Here is a 10,750-nt window from a genome sequence, read left to right on the forward strand (position 1 = left end):
GGAAGGCGTTTGACAGCGATGTTGGGGCGGAGTTAATGCCCAGGCTTAGCAGTTTGGCTACTCCAGAGGGGCGGGTTTGCTCGGACGCCGGAAGTAGCTTCTCACCCGCATTCGGAAGAATTCCGGTGAGTGCAGCGCTGGGGTCCCCGTCTAGTTGGGAGGATCTGGAGTCGGAGAATACGAGCTTACCGAGTGAGGGCCAAGCCTACAGCGAGGTTCACACACTCTGTTCTGCAGATGACTGTCCACAACCTGTACCTGTTTGACCGAAATGGCGTGTGTCTGCATTATAGCGAGTGGCATCGCAAGAAGCAAGCGGGGATCCCCAAGGAGGAGGTGATGGAAGGGCTCCGGTGCAATCCGGGTGACCTCGCATCTCCAAATGCACACAGTCCCAACCCAGCCCCTCCTCCTCCAAGTCCTGGCCCGTTCCTATCCCAACCCGCCTGGATAGCCTCCCATCTATCCAGACCTAATTCTGCTCCTCTCCCTCCAGGAGTACAAGCTGATGTATGGGATGCTCTTCTCCATCCGCTCGTTTGTCAGCAAGATGTCCCCGCTAGACATGTACGCCGTGTCAAGAGGGGATGTTGAGAGGACGGCTAGTCTGGGGGAAGGGATGGATTTTGTGGGGAGAAGGGTTACTTCCTGAAATGGAAGGGGTTTGGGTCTCCAGAGAGGGATTGCAGGGGGAAGACTTATGCTGAGTCCAGTGCAGGAGAAGTCCTTAAGCTGGCAAGAGTGACAGGAGGGGAGATTTGAAAGTAAAGAAGTTGAGGGCGGGGCCAAAATTGAGGGGGAAAAGCCAGGGTGTTAGTGGCTCACGCCTATAATCCTAGCTACTCAAGAAGCTGAAATCTGAGGATCAGGGTTCAAAGCCAACTGGGGCAGGAAAGTGTGAGATTCTTATCTCCAATTAACCACCTAAAAACCAGAAGTGGAGCTATGACTCAGAGTGGTAGAGCCCTAGCCTTGAGCACAAAAGCTCAGGGACAGTGCTCAGGTCCTGAGTTCAAACCCCAAGAGTTCTCCCCCCAAAAAAGAGCAGGCTCTCACAACCAACTGGGAGAGTCCTTGAGGGGATCAGAAGTATTTCTTGAGAGAGATTCCACTCTTTAACTTTCCTTCTTTCTGCAGGAAGGATGGCTTCCTGGCCTTTCAAACTAGCCGTTACAAGCTCCATTACTACGAGACGCCCACTGGGATCAAAGTTGTCATGAATACTGACTTGGGTGTGGGACCCATCCGAGATGTGCTGCATCACATATACAGTGCGGTCAGTGTCAGCCTGGGCCATCCCTCCACCACACAACCCCTTAACAGCCACAGTCGGAGCCCAAGAATACCTCAGGTTTCTTGCATTAATCTCACTGTATTACATCTCTGTTGAACTTAATTTTCTCTGGGATCTTAGGACTTTACACATTCTACCACCAGGATGAAGAGAAAACTTCATCCTGGCCCCATATCTCTGGGCATTCATTCATTCTTAAGGTTATTCTTAAGGTCTGGGGCTGAAAACGAGAAAGAGTCCAAAGCCTGGCTCTTACATCCTTCTGCTCCACAGCTGTACGTGGAATTGGTGGTGAAGAATCCCTTGTGCTCACTGGGCCAGCCTGTGCAAAGTGAGCTCTTCCGCTCCCGGCTGGATTCCTATGTCCGCTCTCTGCCCTTCTTCTCCGCCAGAGCTGGCTGAAATACTCAACCTCATCTCTGAGAAGAAATCTTGGCAGCAAGGGGCCCCTTCTAACTTGGGGCTCTGTAAGCTCTACCATCTACCCTCCTCCCAGGGCTTCAGTCTTAAATCCCACCCACCCCACAGTCACAAAAATGAAGACCACAGGAGTCTATATCGCCAATCCAGTTGCTCTTTCCAGTTTTATACCTTACCTAATGCTGTGAAAACCCAATAAACTTTTTTCAATAGTCTGCCTCAATTTCAGTGAGCCTTCCTGATCCTGCCCTACACCAAAGTCTAGTAACTGGGGAGTTCACACACTCCCTGAATCCTGCAAACGTTTTGCCTACAGGTTTCTCATCTGGGACACCGTTAACCGTTTTAGGTGGATAATTATTTGTTGTGTTTTGTAGGATGTTAGCAGCAACCTTTGCTGCCACTCTGGAGATTTAGTTCCTCCTCCCTACCAGTCCTGACCACCAGAACGCCTCCAAACCTAGTCTTGTGACTACTGAGGGACAAAAATCTGTTCCAACTGAGAATCACTAGGCAGGGAAAAGGCTGATACACCTCGGACCCAGAGGTGAGAGAACCTAACTCCCAAGAGCTGATCTTCATCTCAGAATACAGAATTTTCAAGCCAAGGGAGCAGCCTAGCAGGCGGGGCTTCCTGCAGACCAGCGGCGAGTTGGAGTGGGAGGCGGGCGGGCCTATGCAGATGAGGGGGCGGGGCCTGCATGCTGATGAGCCGGGCTGGCTGCGGACGCGGCTGGAGCCCGGCGGGTCCCGCTGCGGTTCGAGCTGAAGTGGCATCTGTCTCCCCGTCACCCTTCCTCCCGGGCTCCTCATCCTCCGAGGGCCGCCTCGGCCTTCATCTTCACCCGTTTCCCCCTCCTACTCCCTGCACTTGCGCCCTCAGTAGTCGAATTCCTCAACCGCTGCGCCCCCAGCGTCTCCCCCTTCCCGCCGCCAACCCGGCGACCTCCGGCGGCCCGCCCCCGCGGTCGCGGTCCTGCGTGGCGGAGCCCACCGCGTCCTCCCAGGATCAGCCCAGCCCACCGCCGGGTGTCTGTCCCCGGCCCCCCGCTCTCCCCCGCCCCCTCGGAAGCCCCTCTGTCCCCCCGGCCGGCCAGTATGCAAGTGTCCATCGCGTGTACGGAGCAGAACCTTCGCAGCCGGAGCAGCGAGGACCGTCTGTGCGGACCCCGGCCGGGCCCCGGGGGCGGTAATGGCGGGCCAACCGGAGGGGGGCACGGGAATCCTCCAGGGGGTGGAGGGGCGGGCCCCAAGGCCCGCGCTGCACTGGTCCCGCGACCCCCAGCACCCGCGGGGGCCCTCCGAGAGAGCACCGGCCGAGGCACTGGCATGAAATACAGGTACGGGGTGGCCGAGCAGCTTGCCTAGCCGCTCTCCTTTCGGGACCCCTGAGGTTTACGGGGGTGGCCGCCAAGACCCCTTCAAACTTCGCTTAAAAGGTCGCTGTTACTTCCTTCTTTTCTTCCTGACACCATCACTCCCTGAACTTGGCCCCTTGCTACCACCCCTGACAATGAGAAAATCAAGTTTAACCAAGGTTGATGGAGTCCCATTCGGCCCCCTGAGCCTGGCACCCCGGGGATGCTGGAGATGGATGCTCGGATCTCCAGGCTGCACCTGCCTCCAGCCCAATGTCCTTGGGACGGTGTCCTGGGGAGAGGAGGGAGGGAAAAGGCTTCTCAGTTTGGCCTGACCCAAATAATGCCCCCATATGCCCCGAGAGCCGATCTCTTTCAACCTTTCTGGGTGGGGTGGCGGGAGAGGCAGCTAGGGGAGTGAGACTTGTGGGAAGGATAGTACACATCCTTTATGCCTGTGCAGAAAGATAGGCGTTACAAGGAAAAGGTGGGCAGAAAGTTGACTAAGTCTGTTGGGGAAGACTCTCAGAATAAATAGTAGAGGGAAGATGGGAGTCTCTTGTGAAGGAAGGAATTGTGGCCATGGATCTTTTCCCCTCCATGTGGCAGCGCTGATTAGGAAGTTGAGCCAACCACTTGAGTGGGGTGCTACTGGAGGAAGAGAGCTCCAGAGACAGTCTTCACAAGCCAGTGGAGAAGGGAAGAGAGAGAACTTGGCTTCTCCCCTTCCCCCCCTCCCCCAGCTATCGCCTTTGCTAGAAATGCATCTACCCAGCCTAGGTGGGGACCTTTGTCTTAGGTCCTGAACTTTAACTTTTCTACCCTAATGTGGCATTCCCCTAGTGTGGCATTCTCTGGCTGAGGGTCTGTTCTCACAAACTCATGGCAGCCAGCCATGATTCTTGGAGCCTACTACTCCATTCATAGAAGAGAAGATTTAAGACAATATGTCACCCAGATGAAAGGCAAACAAAACAGCACATCTTTGGTGCTACTAGAGGGTGTGTAACTCTGGAGGAACTGTCATTTGTCTTCTTAGTTGTTCCTTCAATAGTATTCCTAGGGCCTTTGCTACAGAGATAGGAATATCCAGTTCCTAAAGGCACTCTAGGTCTAGTTTTCTTGGACTGAGGCACCCTGAGGGCTTCTTAGTTCAGAAGTAGAGGGCCTAGATGATCTAAATTTCCTAATGGAATCTTCACCCTTTCCTACTGCTTCTGTATTCTGCAGGAACTTAGGAAAGTCGGGTCTCCGAGTATCCTGTCTTGGCTTGGGTGAGTAAGAATTAGGAACTAAGGGAAGGGGACATGTTTTGGTGGCCTGCTCCCACAGTTCTCATGTGTCTGGCTTCTCATTTACAGGTACCTGGGTCACATTTGGTTCTCAGATCTCAGATGAGGTATAAGTGATGGGACCTAGAAGCAGAGTGTGGGTGGTTTTGGTGAGGGACTCAGAAAAGGGAGCATGGGAATTGAGAGATCTGAGGCTGACAGATGGGGAAAAGGGAACAAGTACAGAAACCAGGGCCAAGGTGTCAGGGATTTCAGTGCAATGAGGGAGGGAATGGAGGACAGTGGTTGATCTTCAACCCTTTTTCTTTCCTCTTTAGACAGCAGAGGATATACTGACAGTAGCCTATGAGAATGGTGTAAACCTGTTTGACACAACTGAAGTATATGCAGCAGGAAAGTAAGGACTGGGATGAAGGGTTGCTACATTTAGAAGTCTTATAACATTAGAACTTCTTGTTAACCTCTAAAGAATCCTGTGAATTCTGGGAACATAAAAGTCCAACCAGTTAGCTCATGGACACCCCCCCAAAAGCATTATGGGAATTGTAGTTCCAACATCAATCCCTTCAGCTTAGAGGACAATAGACATACTGCTGTGTGTTTACATTAAATGAAACCAACAAATACATCATGGACATGAGTTATGCACAGCTTCCTGAGAATTAGAAAGCTAGATTGGGGAAGGGTACTCAGGACCTCATGATTGCTAGACTAGCTCATGCTCTACCACTTGAGCCCTACCTCTTTTTTGCCTTTTAAAATTATTTTTCTGGTAAAGTCTCACATTTTTGTCCAGGGCTGGCCTCAGACATCAGATTCTCCTATCTATGCTGGGATCACAGGCACATACTAACAACAAAGCGTATTGGTTGGAATGGTCTCAGTAACTTTTTGCCTAGGCTAGTCTCAAACTGTGATCTTCTCTACCCACCAGAGTAATTGGGATTACAGGTGTGGATCACTGGCATCAAAGTTAGAACTTCAGGCTGGGAGTTTGGCCTAGTGGTAGAATGCTCACCTAGCAAGCACGAAGACCCGGTTTGATTCCTTGGTATCACATACCTAGAAAAATCTGGAAATGGTGCTGTGGTTCAAATGGTAGAGCTCTAGCCTTGAGAAAGTCCAAGGACAGTGCCCAGGCCCTGAGTTCAAGCCCCAGGACTGGAAAAAAATACAAAATAAAAAAACAAAGATAGAACTTCAAATACACCACACGTGGATGGCCTACATGGAAATAGTTCTGCTCATCTTCAAGTCTTGGTTCCAAATGTCAACTCCTCTGAACAAATCCTTTCCCAGCCCCCCAAAATTGGCCACAAGCCTTTGTAGCTTCTAAAGTACATTCTACTACCTTTTGACACACAGTTAATGACTAGTTTATGCAACCATATTTGCTGCTTAAACCAGAGGCTTCTTTTCCCATGGAGTTTGTCTTGCTCTTCCCTAAAAGCCTTCTTAGATCCTAGGAAAGAACACACATTGCTCCTGGGATGAAATCAGCAAGCTCCTTAAAAGTACACAGTCTAGGGCTGGGAATGTGGCCTAGTGGTAGAGTACTCACTTAACATACACGAAGCCCTAGGTTCAATTCCTCAGTACTACAAATACAGAAAAAGCCTGAAGTGGAGCTGTGGCTCAAGTGACAGAGCATTAGCCTTGAGCAAAAACTGGCCAAGGACAGTGCCCAGACCTGAGTTCAACTCCAAGACTGGAAAAAAAAAAGTACACAGTCTAGCTAGGTGCTGGTAGTTCATGCCTGTAATCCTAGCTACACAAGAGGCTAAGATCTGAGGGACACAGTTTGAAACCAGCTCAGGCAGATAAATCAGAAAGACCCTTATTTTCAATTAACCAGCAAAAAAGCTGGATGTGGGGGAATCCAGCCTGAAGGGGGCAAAACAAAACAAAACAAAACCAACTAAGCAAGTGTGAGGCCCTATTTCAAGCCGCAGCACCAGCAAAACAACAAAAAAGACAGGAAATATGAACATTTCAACAGTAGTAAAACATTCCAGAAATAGTCTATTAACAATTTGAGATTTGTCACAAGTTAGTTCATAATGTTGTACTTAAGAATTTATAGGGGAGGGGTGGATGTGTTGGGGGGAAGGGTAATGGGGACCAAGACATGTGAAAGGGTATCAATGTATGTGAATTAATGCACCCTCTATCTGGCAAATATCATGTAACCCTTCTATTAATTACAATAAAAATATATAAAAAAATAAAGATAACAATAGGAGAAAAAAAAAGAATTTATAGGGGAGCTGGGAGTTTGGCCTAGTGGTAGAGTGGTTGCCTAGCATGCATGAAGTCCCAGGTTCGATTCCTCAGTACCACATACATGAAAAAAGCTGGAAGTGGTGATGAGACTCAAGTGGTAGAGCTCTAGCCTTGAGAAAAGTCCAAGGACAGTGCTCAGACCCTGAGCTCAAGCCCCACAACTGGCAAAAAAAAAGAAGAAAAAGAAGGAGAAGGAGAAGAAGGAGAAGGAGAAGGAGAAGAAGAAGAAGAATTTATAGGTTAAACTAGGCATGGTGGTACACAGGAGCACTCAGAATACAGTCAAGGGCTGGGAATTTGGCCTAGGGATAGAGTGCTTGCCTAGCATGAATGAAGACCTGGGAAAAAAAGCTGGAAGTGGCACTGTAGCAGAACCCTAGTCATGAGCAAAAAGTGTCCAAGGACAGTGCCCAGGCCCTGAGTTCAAGCCCCAGGACTGGCAAAAAAAAAAAAAGAAAAAGAAAACATTTCAAAGCCACGTGCTGCAGCCTCATGCCTGTAATTCTAATTACTCAGGAGGCTGAATTCTGATGATCTCAGTTTAAAGCCATCCTGAAGAGATTCTCATGTTCAATTAACTAACAAAAAAGCTGGCAGTGGAGGTGTGGCTTAATAGGTAGAGAATCAGCTGTACATGAAAAGTCAGAGACAGTGCCCAGGCCCTGAGTTCAAGCACCAGTACTGGAGAGGGAAAAGGAGGGGGAGAGGGAGAGAGAGAGAGCGTGCGCGCTTAGGAAGATGAGGCTGAGATCTGAGGATAGAGGTTCAAAGCTGGGGACTAAAGTCCATGAGACTCTCATCTCCAGTTAACCACCAGAAAATGAAGCGGTGCTGTGGCTCAAGTGGTAGAGCACTAACATTGAGCTAAAGAGCTTAGGGACAGCACCCAGGCTCAAAGTTCAAGCCCCACAACTGACCAAAAGAAAAACAAAAACAAACTATATATCCAAATGGGCTCCTGGCTTGTGTTCTACCTTGTAAGGGAGGAAGAGGTAGGGAGGAAGGGAGGAGGAACTGGTATTGGTCCACCTTGGACGAGTCACAGCTTTATCTTGTCTTTATTCCAGGGCTGAAAGAACTCTGGGTAACATTCTCAAGAGCAAAGGTTGGAGGTGAGACTGAGAGGAGGGTTGTTGTGGACATGAACACCCAAAAAATCCTTTTCTTGCTGACTTTGCCATTTCTCCTCTTCCAGGAGATCAAGCTATGTCATCACTACCAAGATTTTTTGGGGAGGACAGTAAGTGGCTGCCCTGTTATGACTGGGAAGAAGACTTGGAATTTAAGCTCGTGTATGGGGTGGGGGTGGAGACCACTGTTTCACACCTACCATCGCAGGTCCATGTCCTAAGAGGAGCCATACAATCTAAGTTCCCCATGGCTCCAGACTAGCCCTGGTCTCCCTGTCTGTGATTTACCTTTTTCTAACAGGGCAGAAACGGAGCGAGGACTAAGCCGCAAACACATCATTGAAGGTAACGAATGGGAATTGGGAAACTGGATGGGCAGAGAAGCTAGAGGCATTGGAAGCATTCCTGGAGCTCTGAATGAATGGCCACATCGAAAGGGTAAGGTCTGATTTCTTAGTAGACCACATCTGAGGTATTTACCTTCTCCTCAACTGCAGGCTTAAGAGGATCCCTGGAACGCCTCCAGCTGGGATATGTGGATATCGTCTTTGCCAATCGCTCAGATCCTAACAGTCCTATGGAGGGTAAAAGCTGCACTCCCAAGCCTGAGAGCCCTGCAAAACTGGGCACTTCTTCAAAACCTTTAGTAGGAACCCAGCCTCACCCAGTCATGGTGGAGCAGACAGAGTCTTGTAGATGTATGGTTTTAGATTTCAGGCGTTTGACAGTGAGGTTCTCCTTTTCCTGTGTGCCTAGAGATTGTGAGAGCCATGACCTATGTCATCAACCAGGGCCTGGCCCTGTACTGGGGGACATCTCGATGGGGGGCTGCAGAAATCATGGTATGTGACCTCACTTCTCTCGTCCCAAAACTAACTTCCTTATTTCACATAGCCACTCTCAACCCCATCATATTGGAGAGAGGGGCAAACCAGGGCTCTGATTGCTGTATCCTCCCTGCTCCAACCCAGGAAGCCTATTCCATGGCCAGGCAGTTCAATCTTATTCCTCCTGTGTGCGAACAAGCAGAACACCACCTATTTCAGAGGGAGAAGGTGGAGATGCTGATGCCTGAGCTCTACCACAAGATTGGTGTGTAACCTCTCACCCCTGCCTTTCCCTTGGCCTCACTCATGGCTTGGATCTCTTTTTCCACTCCCAATTCTCTTGTCCTTAGGTGTTGGCTCGGTCACTTGGTCTCCCCTAGCCTGTGGTCTCATTACTAGTAAATATGATGTACGGGTCCCAGATACCTGCAGGCCCACCATCAAGGTGAGATTTGAGGGCTCAGGATTGGTAGAACTGGCTATATGGGCAGCTGTATGGTAGTGGCAAGAATTTTTTATTATTGATTCTTCTTGGTCTCCAGGGCTACCAGTGGCTCAAGGACAAAGTCCAGAGTGAGGATGGCAAGAAGCAACAAGCCAAAGTCATGGACCTTCTCCCTATTGCTCATCAGCTGGGCTGCACTGTGGCCCAGCTGGCTATAGGTGAGACATTGCCAATCCTAGATGCTTACAGAAGCCCTGCTTCCTGCTCAGAACTTACAAACTTCCTCTAAGACTGATTATTGCTAGGGAGGACCTGCTTCTTCAGACACTTCTGAAATCTGTGTGCTCACTGTTCCCTGGTCAGTTCTTTCTCTCTCTTCTTCCCTTCCTCTGCCCACCTCACCCCCCGCCCCGTTTTGGCTCCAGCCTGGTGTCTCCGCAATGAGGGGGTCAGCTCAGTCTTGCTGGGGGTGTCGAGTGCAGAGCAGCTGATGGAACACCTGGGCGCCCTACAGGTGAGCTGGGCACCTGGGCAGAACGTTTCTCTGCTCCCTTCCCCAAAAGTCAAGGTCATACTAACCCTGAATGTCCCTGGGAGGCACATTTGGCAGGGAAAGGGTCGGTGGCAACAACCAAGCGCAAAGCTGCGTTTTTCCTTGCCTTTAGACCCCATTGGGGGGCGTCCTCCAGTCCTCCCCCCCCACCCCCCGTCTCCTTTCTCAGTGACCCATATCGCCCTCCCCACCCATCCACCTCCAGGTGCTGGGCCAGCTGACGCCACAAACAGTGATGGAGATAGACGGACTCTTGGGGAACAAAACGCATTCCAAGAAGTAGTCCGTTGGGGGCGCAGGAGCCCAACCCGGAGTCGCTGCTCCAGCCCGAAACCCGCAGCCGCCCCGCCCGCTCCGCATCCTCCCACTCCCGCCCCCACGCAGCGGCCGCGCCAGGGAGCCCCGCCCACTAACGAGTCCTGGCTAATAGCGACGCGCATGAATAAAGCCATATCCTTCCGCAGTGGGGGCCTTGAGAGAGAAAGTAGTCCGCCCACCCCTGCAGCGTCCTTCCTTCTAGTCCTTCTTGCTAACTCTGGGCATGAGCTAAGGAGCTGTCCCCTCTCTGTCATTTGGTCTCGCTCCTTTCTCTCTTCTCCTTATAGCCGAGGCCTAGAAAACCCTCGGCAGATACAAGCAATATGCAAAGTACCTCAAAAGCAGCCCCTGAAATGTTATCAAGGGTTAAGTCATCTGGGACAGTTAATGGAGCTTTATGTTAGTCGTACAAAAGGAAGCCAGGCTGGCCCTGGCAGGAAATGTTAATTGTTGAGAAATCAAAACTCTGCCTTCCAGTCTGGAGGTGGAGGAAGACTTAAAATCTAGCATTAGTGTCATATTTTATGCCTGCAGAGAGGGGGTGAGGTGCGGAGGACAGAGATTCGCTATTGACCAAAGGCAGATAAAATTTTGATGTATAGAATAGTCTGGCAAAGTCGTAGTATGACCCTTAGAAGAAAAAATCAGTTGCACAAATTAACCTTTTAGTTCCCAGCAGAGACTTGGAGCTGACAGGCAAATCTACCGAAGACAGAATTTTGAGCTTTGAGCTGAACTTCCTACTGGCAATAACCATAAAGCAATAATGATGGCCCCTCTTCTGTAAGATTTCCCAGGGAACTGTAAATAAAATCTCAGCTTGATCCTCA

The 10,750-nt window shown here is 50.2% G+C and overlaps 2 protein-coding genes across 2 annotated transcripts; both read left to right on the forward strand.

Annotated features, from left to right (window-relative positions):
• Positions 1 to 20: 20 nt before the first annotated feature.
• On the forward strand, positions 21 to 1,929 carry Trappc1 (trafficking protein particle complex subunit 1). The gene is made up of 5 exons (XM_090349612.1): positions 21 to 125; positions 238 to 336; positions 497 to 567; positions 1,138 to 1,276; positions 1,568 to 1,929. Exons 1-5 carry the CDS (start codon positions 36 to 38, stop codon positions 1,694 to 1,696), a joined length of 528 nt encoding a protein of 175 aa, XP_090205738.1. The 5' UTR covers positions 21 to 35; the 3' UTR covers positions 1,697 to 1,929.
• An 803-nt stretch (positions 1,930 to 2,732) lies between these two features.
• Positions 2,733 to 10,750, forward strand: Kcnab3 (potassium voltage-gated channel subfamily A regulatory beta subunit 3). Its single transcript, XM_090349611.1, has 14 exons — positions 2,733 to 3,054; positions 4,303 to 4,346; positions 4,434 to 4,471; positions 4,682 to 4,761; positions 7,715 to 7,759; positions 7,843 to 7,887; positions 8,079 to 8,122; positions 8,275 to 8,361; positions 8,534 to 8,619; positions 8,749 to 8,869; positions 8,955 to 9,049; positions 9,147 to 9,267; positions 9,475 to 9,563; positions 9,808 to 10,750. Exons 1-14 carry the CDS (start codon positions 2,813 to 2,815, stop codon positions 9,883 to 9,885), a joined length of 1,215 nt encoding a protein of 404 aa, XP_090205737.1. The 5' UTR covers positions 2,733 to 2,812; the 3' UTR covers positions 9,886 to 10,750.

The sequence above is a fragment of the Megascapheus bottae genome, chromosome 17 (assembly GCF_031878675.1).
Source record: "Megascapheus bottae isolate mThoBot1 chromosome 17, mThoBot2.hap1, whole genome shotgun sequence".
Taxonomy (NCBI): Eukaryota; Metazoa; Chordata; class Mammalia; order Rodentia; family Geomyidae; genus Megascapheus; species Megascapheus bottae.

What these genes read in the sequence shown, in the direction of transcription:
- Trappc1 (XM_090349612.1), top strand. Translation starts at nt 36, where the DNA reads ATGCCCAGGCTTAGCAGTTTGGCTACTCCAGAGGGGCGGGTTTGCTCG. An exon ending in CGGGGATCCCCAAGGAGGAG is followed by an intron (nt 337 to 496) that starts GTGATGGAAGGG and finishes CTCTCCCTCCAG; the next exon opens with GAGTACAAGCTGATGTATGG. An exon ending in AAGATGTCCCCGCTAGACAT is followed by an intron (nt 568 to 1,137) that starts GTACGCCGTGTC and finishes TTCTTTCTGCAG; the next exon opens with GAAGGATGGCTTCCTGGCCT.
- Kcnab3 (XM_090349611.1), top strand. Translation starts at nt 2,813, where the DNA reads ATGCAAGTGTCCATCGCGTGTACGGAGCAGAACCTTCGCAGCCGGAGC. An exon ending in AGTATCCTGTCTTGGCTTGG is followed by an intron (nt 4,347 to 4,433) that starts GTGAGTAAGAAT and finishes TCTCATTTACAG; the next exon opens with GTACCTGGGTCACATTTGGT. An exon ending in AAGATTTTTTGGGGAGGACA is followed by an intron (nt 7,888 to 8,078) that starts GTAAGTGGCTGC and finishes TTTTTCTAACAG; the next exon opens with GGCAGAAACGGAGCGAGGAC.